The 24741-nt window shown below is 40.7% G+C and overlaps 2 protein-coding genes across 2 annotated transcripts in view; both read right to left on the bottom strand.

The window, feature by feature from the left end:
- LOC122984388 (fibroblast growth factor 12-like) overlaps positions 1-6308 on the bottom strand; it is a 51444-nt gene extending 45136 nt beyond the window's left edge. The window contains exon 1 of the mRNA XM_044354794.1: positions 5731-6308. Within this exon, the coding sequence (XP_044210729.1) occupies positions 5731-5761 (31 nt within the window). The 5' untranslated portion in view covers positions 5762-6308. The remainder of the gene's footprint in view (positions 1-5730) is intronic.
- Positions 6309-12490: 6182 nt separating this feature from the next.
- LOC122983964 (protein MB21D2) lies at positions 12491-23561 on the bottom strand. The gene is made up of 2 exons (XM_044354179.1): positions 22618-23561; positions 12491-17077 (listed from the first exon to the last, which is right to left on the bottom strand). The coding sequence occupies exons 1-2, from the start codon at positions 22883-22885 to the stop codon at positions 15813-15815; spliced, it is 1533 nt and encodes a 510-aa protein (XP_044210114.1). The 5' UTR covers positions 22886-23561; the 3' UTR covers positions 12491-15812.
- Positions 23562-24741: the final 1180 nt, after the last annotated feature.

The following is a 24741-nucleotide window of genomic DNA, read 5'->3' as shown; positions in this document are numbered from 1 at the left end:
GGATCCACATAGAGAGCCGGGGCTAACGTTAGCTGGGAGGCTAGCGGAGGCTAGCTGGCTGTGCTTCCCTCCGGTCATGCTAAACCCAACCAGACCTGAACCACAGCGTTATTGTTTAACAGTGATGTGTTTACTGGTTTTATAAAGCACAGACAGATGATGTCATCCTGATGATTACTGCTGATAGAGGCGTCAGATTAGAAAACGCCGCCATGTGTCGTTCTGGAGTCACATGATCAAACCACAGATCTGCAGGTTCATTTGGACGACACGTTAACATGTACAGATGGATTTGAGAAGTTGACATTTGGAGTAAAGACGGAGAAAAAGAGGTGAAATCCTGCTACTATAGTTTGTTTACGTACGTTACGGAGGAAGCTTCCTGAAGCTGACCAATCAGAACAGAGTGGGCTCATCAGGAGGCGGGGCCTTAAAGAGACAGGAGCTAAAACGGCCTGTTTCAGACAGAGGCTGAACTGAGGGGCTGCATAAAGGACCAGTAGAAGATCAATAAGGAGTTTTTAACTGGAAATCATGCAAAGATATTCCAGTAGAGCCCCAGAATATTAATATAGAGCTGGAAATGTGCAGAATATGTGTCCAGATCAGGATCAAGGCTAAAAAACTTGGATTGGAAAATCTTAAATTGTCATAACACAAAACAAAGCTGCAAAAATAGACTTTCTATAGGATGTGTGGGGGAGTCAGGAGACTGTATACAAGGTCTAAAGTTTAACTTCACTCAGACAGTGTTTGGGTGTTTCTCAGCTGATCAGCAGAAACAAACAGAAATCGACAAGAAATACACACCTCCTCTGGGACTGTGTGTGTGTGTGTGTGTGTGTGTGTGTGTGTGTGTGTGTGTGTTCATTCAGTCTCTCAGGTTTCTCTGTTCTGGCCAGCAGGTCACTACAGTCCTGAATCTTGTGGATCTGATCCCAGAATCAATACGACACGCTGGTCTGTCTGCTGTAAACAAACACACGGAAACTGAATCCGACACCTGACTTCACCTGCGCGCACACACACAAACACACACACACACACACACACACACACACACACACACACAGAGCGCTGCTCTCTGTGGTCACATCAGGCCCCGCCTCTCTGGGCGTGTGCCTGAAGACCACATGGAAAATGTTTCTACATACTCAGATAAACCTGCCGTCATTCAGACATGTGGATAACAGCTCTCTCTCCAGGATGCTAGCTGCTTCCCCCCCGTTTCCAGTCTTTATGCTAAGCTAAGCTAACCAGCTGTAGCATCATATTTAGTGTACTGGACAGCTTTAGTGATGTCATAAAAATACTGAAAAAGGTTGATATTTATTATTCTTTGTTCCTTTTCGTACTTCGATTTAAAGATAATCATTCTCTCAGTTTTGGAACAACAGTTCCCATAATGCTTTGGAGGATGTGAACAGGATAGGTTCACTGAGTTACGCCGTGGGCTACATCTTGAGCCCATATTTGTTCATATTTTGGCATATTAACGCCATTAAAATTTATGTGAATCAGCTGTTTGCAGTGTAACATGACGCACAGACAACTATCACTGATCACTGTGATACTGAAGAAAACTTAAAGTTCTGAAAGGTCTCTGATTTCTATGGAGATTATGGAGGTTTATTCATGAGATATATCAGATATGTTGATATCCTCTGGAAGTGCAAGTGCACTGAATATAAGAATATGTTTTTCATGTCTGTATGTTCAGACTTGACAGAGTTATGACTCTGAGAAGGAGGACGAGTTGACACAAATTGTGGCTAATATTAGCTTATTGCTGCTAATATTAGCTTGTTGCAGATAATATTAGCTTATTGCTGCTAATATTAGCTTATTGCTGCTAATATTAACTTATTGCTGGTAATATTAGCTTGTTGCAGATAATATTAGCTTATTGCTGGTAATATTAGCTTGTTGCAGATAATATTAGCTTATTGCTGATAATATTAGCTTAATGCAGATAATATTAGCTTGTTGCAGATAATATTAGCTTATTGCTGATAATATTAGCTTAATGCAGATAATATTAGCTTGTTGCAGATAATATTAGCTTATTGCTGGTAATATTAGCTTGTTGCAGATAATATTAGCTTATTGCTGCTAATATTAGCTTATTGCTGCTAATATTAACTTATTGCTGGTAATATTAGCTTGTTGCAGATAATATTAGCTTATTGCTGGTAATATTAGCTTGTTGCAGATAATATTAGCTTATTGCTGATAATATTAGCTTAATGCAGATAATATTAGCTTGTTGCAGATAATATTAGCTTATTGCTGATAATATTAGCTTAATGCAGATAATATTAGCTTGTTGCAGATAATATTAGCTTATTGCTGATAATATTAGCTTGTTGCAGATAATGTTAGCTTGTTGCAGATAAATCGGTATCAGTGTAAATGTCAGCAGATAAGTAACTAGAAAAGTCAGCACAGAAATACTAGGTTACTAGGTACTAGGTTTGAGATCATGTAGGAACAGTTTCACCCTTATATAGTTTGTCCACCAGAGTATCTTGGTAACAATAAACATATAAGGTATAAAAGGATCTGTGAGGAGCCGTGGAGAAAAAAAACTAATTTGTGCTCTTGATTAAACTCTCAATTTAAGCTTTTAAGAAAGCGATGAAGATGTTTCCCCTGTATGTCAGCTACAGCTGGATCCAAGGCGGAATATAAATATAAGAGAATATAAAGTACATCCACATATCTGAGTTCATGATCAAAATAAAACCTTATTAAATCCAAGTGATCCACAGTGAGGGAGTACGCAGAACGAGAGCACAAAAAGCATTTTTCTCTCCGTGGCCCCTCCCGCGCTCCGTAGATCTGTAGAGCTGATTGTTTGTGTATGTTAAAAAATACAATCAGCTGATTTTTTAATTAAATTTTTTCAAATAACGCCTAGATATCAATACCAGCTTTACATTCCAGTATCAGTCAGGCTGTAAACGGTGTCTGTATCAGAAATAAAGAGAATAAGAGTGTTTCCCAACATGCTGATGTGTTCCTGCAGCAGGCTGCGTGTTGGTGATGATGATATTATAGAGCGTTTATCCTGTTTAGTGTATCATTGCACAGCAGAAAGCTGACTCACTCCAAGCTTTTCACTCCCATCTCTTCAAGTATAAACCTTCACAGACGTTTCACTGACATCAGCACAGTTTTCAGTCTGACAGACGCGAGCCTGCAGACGACGATCCTGTCCAAACACTTCCAGTCCAGCAGCTGTCAGATCTGTTTAAATTTACATGAAATGAAAAACCAACCTGTCACAGTTCCAGTTAGAGCTGCCGTGATTAGTCCAATTCATCGATTAGTCGGCAGCGATGGAAAATAACTCAGTACATTTACCATATAGAGGTACTTGTACTTTACTTGAGTATTTCCATGTGATGCTACTTTCTACATTTCAGAGGGAAATATTGTACTTTCTACTCCACTACATTTATTTGACAGCTTTAGTTACTTTTCAGATGAAGATTTGACACAATGGATAATATAACAAGCTTTTAAAATACAACACATTGTTAAAGATGAAACCAGTGGTTTCCAACCTTTTTGTCTTTTGACGTCTTACAAAAAGCAGTGTGTAGTCGGGGTCACATTTCACATGTCTATGAGTTGTTAACAGCTCCACCAAATAGTGATTTTTCCCTCTAAACTTCTCACATGCTTTCATTTCAATAAATGTTCAAATGATCCAATATTTCAGCAAAAATCAAAGATTAGAGAAAAAGTCCAAAAACTGAAAACAGATTTGTGTATCAGAACTTTGTTTTTTCTTCTTTCCTCTCCCATTAATCATCTCACCACCCCTCAGATTTATCTGCTGACCCTTTGGAGGGGCCCGACCCCTAGGTTGGGAACCACTGGACTAAACTAGCTAACTGTATATAAAGTAGTGTAAACTAGCTCCACCTCCAGCAGCTACAACAGTAACATGCTGCTCTAACACTGATGCTTCACTATTAATAATCTAATGATGTCATATATAATAATATATCAGTCAGAGCGACCAAACCACTACTTTTACTGCAATACTTTAACTACATCAAGCTCATAATACTTATGTACTTTTACTGCAATACTTTAACTACATCAAGCTCATAATACTTATGTACTTTTACTGCAATACTTTAACTACATCAAGCTCATAATACTTATGTACTTTTACTGCAATACTTTAACTACATCAAGCTCATAATACTTATGTACTTTTACTAGTCATGGAGTATTTTTATATTGCTGTACTGATAGTTTTACTGCAGTAAAGTATCTGAATACTTCTTTCATCACTGTTAGTCAGAAATGAATCAGCAGCTATTTTGATCTTCAATGAATCATTTAAGTCGTATTTTTCAAGTTAAAAACACCAAATATTTCATAGTTTTAGGTTCTCATGTTAGAAAGTGCAGCTTTTTGGTCTTAAATTAACTTGAATTGAATGTTTTGGGGTTTTGAACTGATGTGTTGGCATCAGTTTGTGTTTTTCACACAGTTTCCTGATGTTTTATTGACAGTAAATAATCTGCAGATTCGTCGCAGCTTTCTATCAGAAGCTGCTGTCTGTCAACACTGACACAACGAGGCGTTCACTGACCCCGTTTACACAAGCTTACAGTTCATCAGAGGGGTCAGAGGTCAGAGGTCAGATTCTGTAGGTCAGCGCTTCTGCTCGATGGCAGCGATGGATCCGAGCTGCAAACAGCCGTCTGACACTGACTTACAGCTGCTTTCTTCTTCTGTGGTGACTGATACACAAAGAACTGCAGCTCCCAGAATGCATCACTCTATATGGACCTCTGTACAGGACACACACTGTCTTTCTGTCTCTCACTCAGGCCACATATCTGTCTCTCTTCGTCCTTTCTGTCTGTCTCTCTGACTCTCTAACCTCTCACCTGTCTGTCTCTCTGTCCTGTTATCTGTCTCTCTTCGCTCTCTATGTGTCTGTCTCCCCCCTTCCTGCCCCCGTCTGTCTCTCTAGTCTCCTTAAAATATCTGTCTGTCCTCTCACCTGTCTGCCTGCAACATGCTGCCTGTCTGTCTCTCTGTCCTGTTATCCACCCCTTGTCACTCACCGCTGTCTCTTTACTCTCTTACATGTCTGTCTACCCTCCCGTCTCTCTTTCTCTCTCTGCCCTCACATCTGTCTCTCTGCCTTCCTGTCTGCCTCTCAGCCTCTTGACTGTCTCTCTCTCAGTACTCATATCTGTCTCTCTGACTCTCTCTAACCTCTCACCTGTCTCTCTGTCCTGTGTCCTGTCTCTCCGTCCAGGTCAGTTTTTTCTTCTGACATGTCTGTCTGCAACATGCTAGTCTTTCTCTTTCTCGTCCCACCTGTCTGTCTCTCTGTGTTTTGCTGCATCAGGCTTCTCTTGGTTAAAAACACAGCAGAAACACACACACACACACACACACACACACACACGCCCACACACACTCTGCACCCCATCCCATAATAACCACACCTCACAGCTCCAGTGCAGCTGCATTCAGGATGTGAGCGGCGGGCAGGGCGACAGGCAGGGATACCGCAGTACACTTCTACCCAACATGCATCACTCCCCCACATCCATCCCATCCAGCGTCTCCACCCTCCCAACTTCCCTCCATCCCATCATCCCCGAGCCCCTCCACCCAGCATCCACCCCTCCGTCCCCGCAGTCAGCAAAAAACTTCCAGCCTCCCTCCATCCTCCAGCCTCCCTCCTACCTGCCGCCGGTGCCTTCTCTTTGCCCTCCATCTCCCGGTTCGGCTCGGTTCGGCTCGGCTCGGCTCGGCTCGGTTCTGTTCTGTTCGGCTCGGTGAGGTCTCTTCTCGTCACAAATCCACCTGCCTGCGTTCCTCCTTCCTTCCCGAATCAGCTGCAGTCAACAAGCGTCGAGTCAGAGACGATCTGATCAATCAGCCGCTGATAGATCGATACCGGCGGGAGAGAGGAAGAGGAGGAGGACGAGGAGGAAGAAGAGGAGGAAGAGGAGGGAGGCACCGGGATAAAGAACAGAAAACTAAACGTGCTGTTTTTCTCTAAAAGAGCCTCCTCGCGGCGGCGTTTATTTTTTTTTCCTCCTGCGGACGTTGAGGCTCGTGCGTTCACCTGTCCGTGTCCGCGCGCTGCTGCTGCTGCTCTCTCTCTCTCTCTCTCTCTCTCTCTCTCTCTCTCTCTCTCTCTCTCTCTCTGCTCGCGCCGTGTTGCTGCAGCTCGAGCCAGGAAAGCACAGGAGTGACGTCACGCCGGAGGAGTTTTTAAGGTGACATGATGATGGTGATGATGATGATGAAGATGATGATGATGAGGTCAAATAAATTATAATAATTATTATTATTAATATGGATTTTTATTTTTATTTATTCTGATAATCATTTAGCTTATTTAAATTAAACTTTTATTTTATTTATTGAGTTTTTATCCTTTATAAACACTCACATATTATTTTATTGTATTGTTTTGTTATTTGTTGAATAAAGTTTTGTTAAAAAAACATGATGATGATGATGATGATGATGATGAGGTCAAATTAATTATTATCATTAAGATTTTGTTATTGTATTTATTCTTATACTTATTTATTCAAATTCAAATTATTCTGAATATTTTTGTTTCTCATTGCATTGATTTTTATTTTATTTTAAACATATTTATATATTTTTTTTATCACATCATCAGTCTTGTGTTTGTTTTGTTTTGTGTCTGACGTGCTGTGAACTGTTAATCGTTGAATAAAGTTTTGTTTAAACTAAAACATGAAGATGATGATGATGATGATGGTGTGAGGAGAATTTTTCATATCTGGTTTTGTTGGGTAGCAGCAAGGCATCATGGGAGGCTGCGCAGCGGGAATTGAACCCTGAACCTCCTCCTGTCAGTGTTTCATATCAGTATAATAATAATAATAATAATAATTATAATATCAGCATCAGTCTCAGTGATGTGAGGGGCAGAGGAGAGGATATGTCAGATTAATGCTGCAAACCTCACAAAGAAAAGATATAATGATCAAACTTTCTCAAGAATATAATAAGAAGGTCATTTTTTTCCACCATAAAAAAGAAAAACAACTCAAGATGCTTTTTCATGTTAAAATAATTACAATGAGAATAACAAGGAAGTTTTTGTTACTTTCCTTATTACAGAATTCATTATAATGATGTTTTCTTATAATAGTAGAAGCTTCTATTTTGACAAACATGCACTTGTTCTTCTTGTTCTTTCTCTTTTTCCATTTTTAATTTTTTTTTTATTGATAGTGTACAAAAAGAGATTAAGAGAAAAACACACAACACAGGACAACAACAACAGAATCAGACAACAACCCAAACAAAACAACAACAAAATAATACATAAAAATATATATTTTGGCTTATTGTACCGTGTGTGTGTGTGTGTGTGTGTGTGTGTGTGTTGAGTGTGTATGAGTAAAGAGGGGATAGAGGAGACAATAACAACAACAACAACAAAACAAAGCTACACTGTCGTTGGGGGGCATCTCTGTTTGGATCTCAGGAAGTCAGGACAGAATTTTTGTAATTTATTTTTTCTTTTCTTTTTATAATTTATATGCTTGTCTGTCCCCCTCTCCCTCCCTCGCTCTCTTTGTTCTCTCCTGCTTTACGCCCCCCCCGACCCGCCGGAGGTTGCTGGTCAGACGCCCTCTAGAACGGCCCCCCGTCACCACAGGAGGGGTCCGTTCATTTGGTTTCTGAAGAGCAGCTTTCTTGGATCTTTCTCTGATAAAAACACATCCAGTTTAACGGCTGGTGTGTGAAACAACTGCTTGAAACGTATCATTACTATTAAATCCTCCTTCTGGACATGAACTGTCGAGGCGTATAGGATACGTAACCATGGTAACCCATGTGCATCAGCATGTAAGTTACATGGATTTCCCCCCATACAATCACAGAGAGAGAAAACAGCTCTGTGTAATTATCTCCTCTGGAATATTACCATTAAAGCTCTTCTGCTCTTTTTTCTACTTCCTGTTTCTACTCGTCTGTTATTTGTCATAACATGAGCTCCAGCTGCAGTTCATGTCATCATTTCTTAATGAGTTCTTGAGCACATAAAGAGCAGCAAAATGCTGCATAATTTGCACAATATAACAAGTTATTTTATCATTATAATGAGGAAAATAAGACAACAAGAAGCTTTCTTGTTATATTGAGAAACTGAGTAAATATTATTCTGTCCTGGTGGAAGCAACACGCTGCTCTTCTTTATGTTTAACAACAATCATCTTCAGTTTCTTCTTCCTGAAAGTTTCTTCCTTCGCTGTGAAGCTGCTGTCAATGAAAGCAACACTCGTGTGTCACATCGAAGACCTTCCAGGAAATACTGTTCATCCTCTGAGGAGCTGGAAAGCTTTTAAGGATAATATAAACTTTATTGATCCTGCAGCAGGGAAATTCAAACGCATTAGGACACATATAAGGTAAATGGATTACATGAGTGTAAGCAGAGAGGTGTATGACATCACTGTTGTTGGAAATGAACATTATACTGAATTAAACATGTGAGACATTATAATACATGTTTTATGAAAGTGTTTCCTGCCTTTATTAAAGGATAGAGACACAACACAAAAATCCAGACCAGCAGGCTGGAACCTGAGATCTAAATCTGATGAGTTTTAATATTCAGTTTCTTTATTTTTATTCTTGTGATTCAGCCAAAAAAAACCCAGACTATCTGCAGTGTTGCAGGACTAACTGCAGCATATGTTGTGTTTATATTTGGAGGGTGGTGATGATGGATGGGTTCTGGTTGGCACGGCGACCGTGCTGATGACGGCGAGGAAGAGCTGAGAGCGAGCAGAATACCACGGGAGACGGAGAGAGAGGAGAGCAGGTGGAGGACAGGTGCTGAGACAACAGGAAGCTGGAAAAACATAAAAGAGGGAGGAGAGGATATAAGAGAGGAGAGGAGACGAGGGAGTGAAGCATGTCTATTATTTATTAGTTGCATCTGTATTTATTGATACTCTAATTGTGAATTGATTATTTATTAACCCAGAATATGATCAGAGTGTCTTTTGAAGACTGGAAATTATTTATCAGGCTAAATGTTTCAGGGATAATTGAAATTATATAATTCATTTCAAACCTGACGCTCAGTTTTCAGCCTCAAGTGACTGAATGGAAATGACAATAAATTATATATATATATATATATTGTGCCTTTACTGCATAACCCAAACACCAAGACTATTTATCTTACAACTATTTATGTGATCGTACAGATGCAAAACTTTTAAGATTTTAAAAAACTGTTCTTTTGTGACAAGCAGGGTGGTGGTGGTGTCCTGGAACCATAGACTGTATATAAATATGGACGTCATTACCGTGACGACACTCGTTGGTTTCTGAAGAGCGGTTTTGAAGCTCAAAGTGAGCCGCTCCGGCCGTCGCCATCTTGGCAGTGCGTGACGCTGCCTAACTCCCAGCCAATCAAAAATTTGGCAAAGAGGCGGGGCGGAATGACTGAAACAAGCCACCTAGCGGCTGGCGGACCTGTCACTCAAAGCAGCCATGTCCTTCATTACGCAGAACTTTACGGCTTAATAAAATTTAAACGGGTGAGTTATAAAAAAAATTCACCCCGTACAGTTGTCATGAAAGAGGAAATTAGCTACAGAGACCAAAACCGTTGTTTGTACCAGGCTGTAAACATGTTTATTTCTGCTGTAAAGTTGGACATTTTAACATGGGGGTCTATGGGGATTGACTCGCTTTTGGAGCCTCAAGTGGTCGTTCAAGGAACTGCAGTTTTCGCACTTCCTCATTGGCTTCGTTTTTCAGCCCCTCAGGTTGCTGCTTGCTGCTGATTTGAAGACCAGAGTTGCAGCTTCTGGTCGGCGCCGTCTTTTCTGTTTGGAGCCAGGACCTTTCCAGATAAGCGCTACCTCGGACCCAAGCTAACGTTAGCTTACTGGGAACACTTAGCGCTGCAGTTTTTGGCACTTCCGCATTGGCTTCATTTTACAGCCCCTGAGGTTGCCGCTTGGATGGAGCACATTATATTGAAAAGTGTTCCTAATATTTTGCCCTGTTCATGTATGTTAAGAGAGTGGACAAAATATTAGGAACACCATTCAATATAATGCACTCCAGTACACCAGCACCACCCACTATGACCTCAATAATAAACATAAAGCACAATTATCACCTTTCTGACGACAAAAACTGAAAATGTATAAGCTTCATGAATGTAGAATTTATGGCAGAGCTGTTGTATTGGACTGCATTAAATTGCACAGGTGTTCCTAATAAAGTGGCCGTTGACTGTAAATCTGAGCGGAGTTCCTCATGGTTTGATTCTGGGTCCTCTATTGTTCTAACTAGAAATGCTCCTTCTGGGCCAAATCTTGCAAAAATATACGCAGCTATGCAGATGACACCCTGATTTACTTATGTCAGAAAATGACTCTGGTCTCATAGACTCATTGTTTAATGTAAATAACTGGATGCAGTTCAGTTAAATCATCGTATTTGGCCACAAATACAGCTCGACTCAAGATGAGGAACGATCTTAAACTTAACAGACTGACAAGAACAGACTGAGACCTTCTGGTTAAAAGACTTTTATCATGACTCTACTGTACAGTGAAGTAAAGTGGAGAACCTTTACAGACGGGGGAGGAGCTGCCATCTGAAGGGTTAACCCATTGAAGTCAACATTGCATAAAGAAATCCATCATCAAGAAGTTTGATAAAGCAGAGCAGCAAGATACAGAGAAAATAAAAACTCACAGTTCAAAGGTTCTTGAACAAACAAACAAACAGACAGACAGAGAGAGAAGTAAGGTCAAAGGTCATGAAGCTCAGAAGAACAACACGATTGATTACATTTCCACCGAGCAGGAGTGTGTGTGTGGCACTTGGATGGTGTGAAAAACCTCGGAGTGTGTGTGTGTGTGTGTTAGTGTTGGTTTGTGGGTTCAGTGTCCTGTGGTCCGTTTAATTAAATCCGGAGTTTTAGTGTCTTTTAAGTCTCAATGCTACATGACATATATGTATGTGTGTATGTGTGTGTGTGTGTGTGTACATATGTGTACTTGTGTGTATTTTCACTAATTGCACTTGAGGATGAGGATATGGAGATCACATTGCCGGTCAGATTTCTGCAGGTTTTTTTGGCATTATTTCTGGAAATGTTTGGGACTGTTAACAACACAAAAACAAAACAACTGGAAAGGACTCGCGTTCAACAAAACCAGCTCGGAAGTAAAAAAAAATCCAAAGCAGGAATTTAGAGCCGCAACAATTAGTAAATTAATTAATTAGTCTCTTGACAGGGAATTAATCATCAACTATTCTGATAATTGATGAATCATTTTAGTAATTTATTAAGCAAAAATGCCAAATATTCTCTGGTTGCAGCTTCACAAATGTGAGGATTTGAAGATTTTGTGTCATAAATGACAGTAAACTGAAAATCAGCAGATGTTTGACTGTTGAACTGATGTCGCCATGAGCTCTACCAAGTTATTATGGGCATTATTCAGTTTTTTACGACATTTTATAGACAAAACAATCAAGAAAGAAAGAAAAAAAAAAAAATCAACAGAAGAATCAATATCAGCCCTTTGGTACTAAAAAGACTAACTTTGAAATATATGAGCTGAATGAACATTAACGTCAGCTGAACTTTAGATAAGACTTGGAAAAAACGTGAAACTCTCTTTTATACCAACATGGAAAAGAACAAGAACATTATTTACTTTACTTCCGTACCGAACTGACTCTACCTGAGCTACAAACTGAAGTTTAGATGTTTATTATTTGAATATAAGCACCAAAGCTTTAAGCCTCGTTGTGGGACTAAAACTACTGCCTGACATGGATATTCAGTGTGACATTAACTGTAAATAAAAACAAAACGATCTCTTCTTCTCTATTAAGAGCAGAATAACTTTGCCTGAAAAGGAGCAGGCTGCTGATTTTCTATATTTTTCTTCATGTTTGGATCCAAACCAACAATAAACTGTATCTAAAGCTGATATATCTTATTAAAAACACGTCAGTGAGTCACATGGCTGCACTGGGTGACATGTTCCTTCATCAGGAAGAGTTTGGTCACGTTAATTGGTTTAGAAACGGCTCCAGAGGAATGAGATATATCAGACTTTGGATACACACACACACAATATTTGTTAGTAGATCAGTTCATTGTTGGTTTGGATCCAAACATCCTTTGCTCAGTGATGATGATGATGTGAATCTTCCATCTTGAATAAAGCCTTTAAAGCCATACTGACGTTCTTTCACCGACTATCCACACGGCAGTAAAGGTGCTTTATGGAGGGGACGACATCATGTCTAATGCTTAGACCAGTTCAAACTGGGAGACAGGATAACGTTCACATCCTGAGCTGGTTCGTGTTGAAGCGGAGTCGAACCGTCAACACAAATAAAAACACAAATAAAGCAGCTGAACAGAAAAAAAAAAAAACATCAGTCAGGTTAAAAAAAAAACCAAACAAACACATGAGGTCATTCAGATACAGTGAAGCTTATTGAAATGTGCAATCGAAACAAAGAAAATGGAAGAAGGTGAGAGTGATGCCAGTGATATCATGTCTAAAAAGGAATATCGTGTGACACTTTACTCCACGACGGTCGTAATGCGGCGGATTAACCAGCCGAGTGTTAAAACTGTGGAGAAGAGATGAAGTACACAGTGATGCTGACAGAAACGTCTCCTGACGAGCCTGAAGGGAGCAGGAAGTCTCTCCTCACGCAAATCTGTAGCTTCCAGGTGTTGTTGAACGTGTCATTTATAAACTCAGCTCAGTTATTTTCTTATCGCTGTTCTGCTGCTGCCGCTTGTTTCTCCTGCACGTCAAGAGGACGTTACATAAAGCTGAACTCTGTCATCACTCTACATCGTATCGCTGCGTCTTTGGGCTTGATGAACAGTTTGCAGTTTTCCTGACATACAAACTTCGCCGTTGTCGTCTGTCTGGTAGTTTGTACCTGTGCAGGATGCACATGTGGTAGTTTCATATATGAACGCTTCCTCTTCTTGGCACCTTGTGTTTGTTTGTTTGCACTACGTTAAACGTCGCATCCCTACTTGTATCCCTACTGTGTCCTTGTATACGGATGTGTTGACAATAAAGTTGCGAGTCTTGAATGAAAACAGCAGGTGTGCTTGGAGACGAACACAGTCTGTGCAGCCCGCCGCTGTGCGCTGGTCGTGATGCTTCCACCGTTTAAAAAGGGCTGTTTGAGTATTTATTGAGGATAATTTCCCAACGACAGGAACTAGTTTGGCAGATGAGTTCAGCCATCTGGATCCTGATCATTAACTCAGACAGATGACGTCCGTTTGCATTGAGCTCGGGATGATTTTCTCTCGTTGCCACTAAGCAGACGCACGAGGACTTTATTTTCAAAGCGACGTGTTTCTACACATTGTTTTTCTTCTTCTTCTTCAAGTCTCGCTAGCTTGTTAAAGTTTAACGGATAGAACTGGAAATCTGTTGATGTTCTGTTTTCTTCTTCATTTAGTTGAGTGAAGCAGAAAATAACGGAGCTTCTGTTTCAGCTGAGAATCAAAACCAGCTGGTCGGTTGTCGTCTCACACTTGAGTTGAACATTTCTCAGCTTCTTCCGAGCGGCACACGACACCCATCTTATTCTTCCAGCTTCACTTTACAACAAACGGCATCCTCCAATCTTCACACGAATCTTCTGAAAGCTTCTGTGTTTCACGAACTCTCTCTGTGCTCCACCTGGGAATGTTACAACTTCTGTTCACACCGACGTAAAGACACGTAAAGCCGGTGAAGTATTTCTGCAGTATTACTGTGTACTTGCTGCTTTTCCACTGGTTTACACACCAACGTCAGCAGTGCTTTACCACCGTTACTGCAGTAAAGTGTCACCTGTCTACTGATATGATACATCATTTTCAATCAGGACGAACACGACGTCCACAATCAAGAGGAAAAGTGGTGTTTTTTTTTTTTTTTTACATTCTGTGCAAAATTAGACGAAAAGTAGTCCACACATCATCAGTCTCTATTTATCTTCCTGTCTACACACAACTTCTTCTTCTATTTACAGTTAGTTTCTAAGACGTTAGTACCATCATCCCACAGCGGGACTCAAGACATTCCTCAGGAGGGACAATCCACCTTCAAACAGAACTCCGTTATCTTTACTCCTGGGTTTGAGACTTGTGTACGTGCCATTTGGCATCCCCAACTCCTGAATCTGTATACAATCTAATAGAGAAAAGTCTTGTTCAACAATCTTGTTGCTGTTCAGGCCTGCAGTGAAAATGTGAATCAGAGCGTTTGCTGTTGATGATAAAAATGTTTTATAGCTTTAAGTTAAAGTTTCAAAACACAAAAAATAAAAACTAACTAAAATAAACTGCTGCATATGGAAGCTCATTTCTGCCAAATGAAAAAAAAAATTAAATCAATTAAATAAATTGTAATGCGTTTTTTCAATTTTAATCATTTTTAAAAAATTTCTCATAATTATGAGTATCTCTTAATATTCTCATAAAGATGATGTACCACGTCATAAGAATGAGACAGTATCTCATAACTATGATTAACTGATTAACATAACTAAGTATCTCACAATATTAAAAAAATACCAATTTTTCTTTTTTAAGTGTTTGTTTCTCATAATTATATTATTTCATAATTATAATAATTTTGTGAGAATGTTTCTCATTTTTATGACCGAATCCACTGATTCTGATGTCTAAGTCATTATTTTTTTAAATGTGATTTCCATTTCAAATTATTTTCACATAATTCATTTCTGAAAAATGATTTTTTTTAATTATTTTGTCATAAATTCTTTCTCAGTTTTGAGAAACTTCAAAGTATCTCAGTAAGTATTGTGAGACTTTCTCACAATAAATATGAAATATTAATTCATAATTAAGAAACAAACAGCTATGAATGAAAACAACAACATATGTAGTGGATTTTTGTATCTTGTAAACTTTTTCATAACTGTGAGATAGTATCTAATAATTATTTTATTATGTGGTGGAAATCAGCTGGAAAAAATCACATTTTTTGGAACAATTTCTGTTCTCAAAATGTCAAAACAACTTTGCTTAAATGTTTAATAATTCATGCTAAAATATCTTTGTATTGTACAATTTGTATAGACGACAATTTAACATCTGTGATTAATAAAAGGTGTAATGTAAATGTGTTTTTATTAGTGATTATATCACTCCTCAAATGAAGAGCTGATGTAGGACAATGAGTGGTTAAATTGTTACCTTCATGTTTCCTGATTGACATTTATCCAAAACACTCATCATCAAAATCTGATCAGCACGACTAGCACGATTGTGCACGACTCTCTTTGAACAAGCTTCTCTTGATGTTTTCAGGAGTTGTTGCTTTCGTCTCATTTCCAGGATCCCTGATAATTACATTAAACTACCAATAATGTAGGAAGCTGAATTCCATTTTAAAGGTGGATTTTCGCCTCATCCTTCAGTTTTAAAAACAACCTGCTGCTATTCAGCTGTCTATTGAAAAGGCATTCAGCAGGTAAAAAAACACAGGGCACACAGTGAAAGAGGAGGGAAGAGGGGAAGGGAAGTAGAAAAATAATAACAAAAAATAAAAAAATCGTGGCAGACAACTACACGATCACCTCACTTCACTCTGTGGCAGAGAAACATAAAAAAATGTAAAAAATAAAAAAGTTTCAGAGGAGGCGGGGCACCAGGCGCAAGAGAAGGAAGGCAGAGAAAAAGGAGAGGAAGAAGAGGAGGAGGAGGAGGAAGAGGTCTGGGTTTGTCAGTTTCAGAAGAACTTGTCATCGATGCGGAAGTGCGGCCGCGTGACGTCGTCCGGGTTGATGAAGACAGAGATGGATTTCCCAGGATTCTCCGTCACCAGCTGCTGCAGCTTCTTGGCCAGCCGGTCGTCCGGCTGGTTCTCTCCGCCGGCGTCCGACTGCGGTGACGGCAGGTTGTTGGCGCTGCCTCGCCACTGCAGTTCCACGGTCAGCCTGTTGGCGGCCTTGGCGTGCTCGATGGTAGTGCGGAGGTGCTCGGCTGGATCGGAGCGCACAGAGGACAGTTTGCGGGCGTGCAGCATGGCCGTCTCGTCCGACAGGTGCTCGAGCATGTTGCACTGAGGGATGAAGTAATTGGGACACATCTTGTTGACGAGGCAGTGCTGCAAGTCGTCAATCAGACCCAGCAGGAAGTGGGCGGAGTAGTCGTCCTGCGACAGGTAGTTGGCGGGGAGGCGGTCGCAGGCCCACAGCATGATGCTGCGCAGGTGGTATGGGCTGATGGCTTTGGGGCGGGACAGTAGCTTGATGATGATGGCTTTACAGGCCTGGTAGGCCTGCATCAGGCTGGAAGAGATGCACTTCTTCAGCTGCACCTCGCTGCGGGCGAATGACAGGCGCCACTCGTTCTCCTTGCGACCTTTGTAGGAGCATGCAGGGACGAGGTAAAAGCCGCTGATCACCTCCTCCTCAGTGATCTTACCATCCCAGAAGTGGTTCTCCATCAGCCAGCTCTGAGCCACAGCCGGCCAGCCTTTAAACGACACCACGGGGACAATGTCGTACAGCATCCGGCTGCTCCCGACTCCCAGGATGACAGAGATGATTGTCCCGTTCCTCTCCACCTTCTCCACCTTCGGCATCCCTCTCTGTGGCTTCTTCTGCACCTCCAGCAGCACCAGGGAGATGGACTGGTAGAACCAGTCGGCCACCAGCGTCGGCGAGAAGAAGTAGTTGGTGGTCCCGTTGATGTGGTCGACGATGGTGCAGCAGTCCTTCCACTTGTTGATGGTCCCTTCGTCGAAGAGACGAAGACTGAGCCAGGAGTGGCCCAGAGCCGAGTGCCTCATGTCCAGGGTCACCGGCTGGTTGCGGTCATGGAGTTTGAGCGCTGGGACCAGAAGGGTGAAGTCCATGTCGTAGTCTGTACCGCGGGCATAGACACTCAGCTCATCCAGGTCCATATCCACCACACCTTCCCTAACGCCTCCTGACAGGAGGAGGTACTCATTGGCCACCGGGAGCTTCTGGTCCAACTTCTGGACCATTCCTGAGAGACAGAGGAGGACAGACATGACTACGTGAAGAACTAGCTCATATTATACACAAACACAGACACAAGTGAGCAGGCAAAGTTGTGATTTATCATGTAAGTATATCTTGATAAAGCATCAGTCTGTTTAAAATGAAGAGCATGTCCTCGAACAGGGTCTGAATGTCGGAATTGGAAGGACTGCGCCCAAAAGCGATTGCATTACTATGAATGTCTTCCAGGAAAGTCTTACACCTGACTATACACCTATTGTTATTTTGTATAATCCTTTGAACACAGCACTGGTGCAAAAGAGAGCTCATCCTCAACGAGTTTCCCTTTGTAACACAACAATTTCACAGCAAAGTCAATTTGTTTCAGTGGAATCGCCCCGATAAGTGGTTAAGTAAACCTTTTGCAGTCCAACTTTGACCAATAACAAACGGTCTTGATGGAGCTATTTTCGAGAAAATGCGTAGAAGAGTTTTGCCGTGCCAACTTCTGACCGGGCCCTTGAGAGGGGACGGGTACTGAGGATCCTGGGCAAAATATTGGGGCCTTGTCAATTTAGGACACTACCCTTATTCCCAGAGTCAACTTTGCAGAAAAGCAGGAATTTTATGACATTCGTTCCCGGCACTGATGCATCCTGGCTACTGTAACATGACTACTTCTGTCTGTTGACACGTCTGGTGTGTCAGGCCAGGTACCGTTTCCAAATTTTTGCTCTGAGTGCCGTTACATTACCTGACTTTTGATACCGATACCAAAACGAAACTTTTTTCAATACCCTACTTTGAGGAATATAAACATGCTTTTCTAGATAATCCTTTTTAAAATTGAACAAAAGGAGACAAAGTTGTCTAAACACAATCAGCCTTACAAGAACTGAATAAAATACAGTTTATGAACTATCTGATCAATGAATAAGTCAAAAGGATTATGACCAGACATTTGATGCCAATAGTTTTTGATACTCTGTGATACGGACACCTTTCACTCGACCGGTTTGTGGTACAGACACCAAATTACTTGAACCTATGCGATGCAGCCGGTGTGCATTGCCTGTTAGGAACAACAATCTAAAGTAATAAAATAGTAAACACTAAAGTTTATATCCTGAAAAAAAAGTTGGTTTGACTCATGTCTGACACGTTGCAGAGGTAGGATTTACTGCTGCTCGTTATTCGGTGGATCACAATACTGTTTTAAGTGTTTTCTCTCTTTTACAGGCCTGTTCAGATCCAACAGAGTCTGGATCAGGACTGATTATTCTCTGGTCCATCATGGAAAATGTCAAGACTGTCCTCAGGTCCCCTTCACATCGGATCTCTTTTTAACAAAACCTAATTTATGCGAGTCGAGTTTGGGTCAGTTTTGTTAATGTTCGGACTCTCTGACAGATCATTGTGTTGAACAGTCGGACTGGATCGGTCTGCTCTGGTTTTCTGCTCTACTGAGCTTAAGAGTGAAGTGAAAAGACACAAACACTTCCTGGCTGATGACAGCATTCCTGTGCTGTAGTGAGGTGGACAAACACTGTTTGTTTCTCTGTTTGTCAGAAACAGTTTGTCAGAAACAGTTTGTACTGGATGATCATGAACAGACTCCTGTTCAGGCCTTTTCATTCATTTATTCGGGTGTTCGCTCGTCCTCGTTCAGCAGCATCTCAGTTTAACCACGGCACATCAAATATACTTAAATAATATTATTAAAAACAGGCTCACTGCAGATTATAACACATCAAGAGCAGCTTTTTTCCTGTTGCAATTCTGCCTCTTAAACTCTAATTCAAGTTCTTCGCTCTCTGGGAATATTGTGATTATTATTATTATTGTGTAATATGTTACGTCTGCCTGTATGTTGTGCTGTTGACACTGTATTGAGCGACAGCAGCCATGTTGGAAATCTGATCTCAGAACTGCTCAAAACAGCAGACAAAATTTCTGACCTGCCAAAAGTCCAACCAATCGTCCAACAGTCAGATCACCGATCAATCAAGAGATCAATCAGACGCTGTGACCTCAAACATCAACTGAACTGACAGAAACTCTGCCTGCTGCTGTGTAGCTCTTTCTGTCCTTATCTGTAGTAGATTTTCTGTCTTTATCTGGTTTTTGTTGTTGTTGTTTTATAAATTTAATTATTTATCACCTTAAAATGACATGTTCGGCTTTTAGAGTGTGTCTATAAACAGAAGTCAGGTGTCCATATGAGCAGTGAAAGAGGTTTTCCTCGCTGTAATCATTCCTCCTGTTCATACTGGATATTAAAAGATCCTTCAAATGTGCTTTCAATGGAAGTGATGGAGGCCAAAATCCACAGTGTGTCCACACAGTCATTTAAAAGTTGATGTGAAGTTTATATGAGGCTTCAGCAGTCTGAGTTAGTCATATCAAGTGGATATCTGACACATCGGACAGTGTTTCCCTGTTGAGCTGCAGGTAGAAGTATAGTAACAAAAAGAGGGACTTTGGCACTAAAAAGACTGTAACGTTGAAAGATATCTACTTGATTTGACTCATTTGGACGCTGAAGCTTCATATTAGCTTCAGATAAACTTTTAAATACATTTTTTGTACAGAAGGAGGACTGTGGATTTTGTCCTCCATCACTTCCATTGTAAGGTCATTATGAAGGGATCTTCTAATGGTCAGTATGAACAAGAGGAATGATTACAGCAAGAAAAACAGCTTTAATGCTCATTTGGGCTCCTGACTGTTGGTTTAAGACACTTGAAAAACTGTGAACGCTTCCTTTAAGCGTTCAAACCATCAGATCATTTATGAGGCAGCCTGACAGAAATCATTTTTAGCTTTCGAGACGTTCTTTGACAGATTTAATCAGTTTTCCGCAGAAATATTTGCAACATGACTGATGAAGAGGATCAACACAAGCTGTGAAAATATCAGTAAACTTTGTTGTTCCCTGTCTGGACGTTTCGTGGACTGTTTTCTGTTATTTTTGTGTGGTGAGCTGACAGGATGAGACAGATCTGTCCACACAGTGAGGGTGGACTTCCAGCAAAATCTGATTTGCTTTGAAACACGAGGAGCCGTGTTTCTCTGCACAACTGCCAACAAAATGAACATTTAATGACTTAATGTGACAGAACGGTTCAGTCAGAGGCTCTTTCACAGTGTGTGTGTGTGTGTGTGTGTGTGTGTGTCAGTGCTACTATTTTAATCCAGATCTTGGAGGAGCTCCAGCATCATAATGAAACTCTGTTTTCACTCATCAAACCTCACATTCCTTCAGTTCGTCCTCCATGTTTCCTCTCAGACCGTTTTCAGTGACGATGACAGATCAATCAGTGCTTTTAATAAAGTTTTATTAAGGCGGCGGAGCTGACCTCACTCTGTCAGGACACACTTCTCTCAAAACATCATGAACTCTGCAGGAAGTGTTGAGACGAGCTTTTCAAAACCACGCTGACAATCACGTTCAATATAATCAGAGGTGTGTTTGTACAGCTGCGAGTCAGTCAATTCATCAATTAGTTGATCAAAAGAAAATTAATCTGCAACTATTTTGATGATTGAAAATCATTTTAGTCATTTTTAAGTAAAAATAACTATATAATGACTATTTAAGGCTTTTCTTTATTATATATATGACAGTAAAGTGAAAATATTTGGGTTTTGAACTGTTGATCAGATAAAATAAAACATTTAAAAAACGTCACCTTTCACTCTGGGAAATTGTAACAGTGATTTTTCACTATTTTCTCTCATTTTGTAGACAAGACGATTAATCGCTTTGAGAATAATCCATAAGGAAAATAATTATTAGTTGCAGTTCTATAAAATTGACTGTATACCTGCCGAAAAACAGCCGGAAAGATGCTGGACGTATAAAAGTCTGCAGCCAATCACGTCCAACGCAGAAAAGTAAATATTTTTGATAATCGATTAATTATTTTAAGCAAAATTGCCAAAAATTCTGTTTCCAGCTTCTCAAATGTGAAGATAATCATGAGTTACACATACACACCAATCACATTATAATAAATAACATCTGTCTGACTATAATGAGACTGATGACAGTTACGTGTCAGAAGGATAAATATCCAGAAACAGAGACAGACGAGATGTTACAAACATAACATGCAGCAGCTGATTGGACAGAAGAGAAGATTTAACTTTATCAAGGTTACTGTGACATTTCACTTTTTCTCTAATCTTTGATTTTTGCTGAAATATTGGATCATTTGAACATTTATTGAAATGAAAGCATGTGAGAAGTTTAGAGGGAAAAATCACTATTTGGTGAAGCTGTTAACAACTCATAGACATGTGAAATGTGACCCCGACTACACACTGCTTTTTGTAAGACGTCAAAAGACAAAAAGGTTGGAAACCACTGGTTTCATCTTTAACAATGTGTTGTATTTTAAAAGCTTGTTATATTATCCATTGTGTCAAATCTTCATCTGAAAAGTAACTAAAGCTGTCAAATAAATGTAGTGGAGTAGAAAGTACAATATTTCCCTCTGAAATGTAGAAAGTAGCATCACATGGAAACACTCTGCTGCTCTAACAGGAAACATCTGTTTAACCAGGGGACCTTGAACTCATCATGAACTGCACCTGTGTGATGCTGTCGTCAGGTGGAGCCTCACCTGCAGTATTTACAGGTAAAATCAGCCTCCACATCTTCAACACGGGAGGAGAAATAACGATGATTCATTATTCATCATAACTGTTCTATTCTGTAAAAGTAGCCTTTAAAAACGCACCTGAGACTGAACGCACCTGAGACTGAACACACCTGAGACTGAACACACCTGAGACTGAACACACCTGAACGCACCTGAGACTGAACGCACCTGAGACTGAACACACCTGCCGTGTCAGATCAGATAAATCATGTAAAACATTCAGTGAAATAAGGAATATTTACTTTAACAAGCTCAACTCTAATTTCAGATTTCAAAGAGTTTAATGACCTCTCAAAATTAAAAATACTCCTAGAAGAAGAAGACGAAGAAGAAGAGCATTTCCTGCTGCCCAATGTGTATCAACATGCCACACACACACACACACACACACACACACACACAGACATGTTTCAGAGGACATTACTAGAGACTTATCTTAACCTTAATATAGCCCTAAACTAACATTAACATAACCATGAACTAACCTTAAATTTAAACCAAGTCTTCACCCTAAAATCAGTGATTTACATTAAGGGGACTTTTTTGTCCCCATAAAGGAGGCGAGTCCCCAAAACGTGAGGAATACCTGAACCCCACACACACACACACACACACACACACTAATAGGATATACTGTGTATATTAATATGTATCAACCTTAATGTTGTGTTAATGTTCATATTATTGTTATTGTTGATGCTTTAGCAACATTGTTCTTTAAACTTTGATGCCAATAAAGCCCATTAAACTGAGGTGAAGTGAAGTGAATTGATGTGTGTGTGTGTGTGTGTGTGTGTGTATCTGAGCAGGTGGAGTCTGCAGGGTGGCGTCCCTCCTCTAACGGAGAAAAACACCGTGCACGGTGCGCCCCCGCAGCCCGGTGTGTGCGTGCTCTCACCCAGCATAGAGAAGATGAAGTCCTTGGCCGTGTGGATCTCCAGAGCCCGCTGGTCGTCGTACTCCCGCTGGTCGTGCTTGCTGAACTCCTGGATGAGCCGGTTCAGGTCCTCCATGCGGGCCGCCGACCTGAAGTCGAGCTCGGGCCCGTTACCTCCGCCGCCTCCGCCGCCGCCGCCGCCGTGCGGCAGCCTGCCGGCGGCCGCGGTGGGGCTGTTCCCGAGGCTGCCCGCCGAGCCGGCCCGACCGGAGAGAGCAGGGGCCGCCATCAGGGTTACTGCTGCTGCTGCTGCTGGGCTGATCTGAGCCGAGCCGAGCCGAGCCAGACCAAACACAACCACCGGAAACACCTGCTGCACTTCCGCTGCCCTGCGCCTTCAAAGTAAAAGCGCGTCTTCTTCTTATTCGTTGGTTTTTAAAGGCGGTTTGCATCCAAAATGTCGCATTACCGCCTTCTACTGGATTTAAAATAAGACTCAACTCTCTTGTCTGCTAGAGATGTTCATCACTATCATTGATGTAGATGCGATATGTATCTCGATATATTGATAACGATCCGATACATTAAAGACGATACGATTCAACACAATATGATTCAATGCAATACGATTCGATTCAATGTGATGGAAAAGAACGATGCTCTGCAATTTAATGCGGCACAGAGAGTCTGATTTTATTTCTTAAGCATGCAGCAAATCATAAATTAACTAAAAAAAGTGTGATTTTTACTTTACATATTTGTTTCTCTAGCACTGTCACTCAGTAATCATCTCATTTGTGCTGCTTCTTTTTGACCTCTAAAAAAACACTTTCACTAACAGCCTTTTCAAAAGTCCTCTGTGGTGTAATATTCTCTGTCTCCACTTTACATACATATGCTCTGTTACCCAAACAATTACTGTCAAAATAGTTTAATGATCCACCTACATGTGGAACAATAATTCTACAGCACAAGTTCCACTTGGAATGTTTTGGCAGCGCACCACTTAGCTGTAGCATGCTAGCACGCTTGAGAAACAGTTTAGAGAAGAGGAATAAATCTGAATATCCAATTATTGGTCACAAATTATTGGTCACATTTCTAAATAATAGAGCCTCTACTAATAATTAAATATAAATAAATCAGATTTTTACTGATGCACAGATGTTAGAAACGATGCATCACAAGTTCATCTCTAATTGTATCCGCTGCACACTTTTTTTAATCGGGGCAGTGGGGAACATTAATGCTGGTGCACCGATGCAAATCAGTGAATCTTCCCATTCCTACCATCTACCATAAATTATTAGATATAAAATAAAATAAAGTCCTTCTCAACCCCTCATCCCATTCTCTAATATAACTTCTCAGTCTAGACTCTGAGCGGCCCTGAAAGCTTCTCTCAACACTCTCTGCATTTCCTCTCCAGTAATTTCCACGATATCCAAAAACTGTCTCGCTGCATCAACAACTATCTCTATTCTCTCAGACTTCCTTTCTGCCTCAATGCTAAGAACTTAATCTTGGCTCAGCCTTCTCTTGGACCTGATCCTCATGACTTGTCATGCTTCGTGAGTCCCCCCCATACTGATCACACTCGGGTTCATTTTCACAGTTTCTGCCGCTGCACGTCTCATTTCCACATTTACCACATATCCCCCAAATCATGTCAAACGTCTGCACTTGAAAGGGTTTAGGAACAGACGACTTTACTGGGTGACTGGTGTGATCTAAGAATAGTTTGTCAGGCAGATTTCTGATTCAAAATGCAACATAACAGATGTGGTTTCACATATTTCTCATTACTCATTACTCATCCTGATCATCCTGTGACTGTCAATAACTCTGTTACATTCGACCACATACGGTGCTCCATCAACAACACTCTTTACTGGAACTCCTCTGTGAGGTGGGAAATATGACACCTGGTAACCATCTAACTCAGACATTTCCAACACCTTCAGTTGTTTCTGTGACACAATGATCAATGATCAATCAATGATCGATCCACTCCTTTTAACATCATTTAAGTTGACAAGTTTGTCCTCAATCCATCTCGCTGCTTCCTGTTTCTGTCCTCGCTCCCTGTCAGTTTGATTCCAGCAGAGTGGATTTCTCTTCTGTTCTCACGATCATCACTGTAAC

The sequence above is a fragment of the Thunnus albacares genome, chromosome 6 (assembly GCF_914725855.1).
Source record: "Thunnus albacares chromosome 6, fThuAlb1.1, whole genome shotgun sequence".
Classification (NCBI taxonomy): domain Eukaryota; kingdom Metazoa; phylum Chordata; class Actinopteri; order Scombriformes; family Scombridae; genus Thunnus; species Thunnus albacares.
The sequence above is the reverse complement of the archived record's forward strand: the minus strand, read 5'-3'. Positions and strand labels throughout refer to the sequence as shown.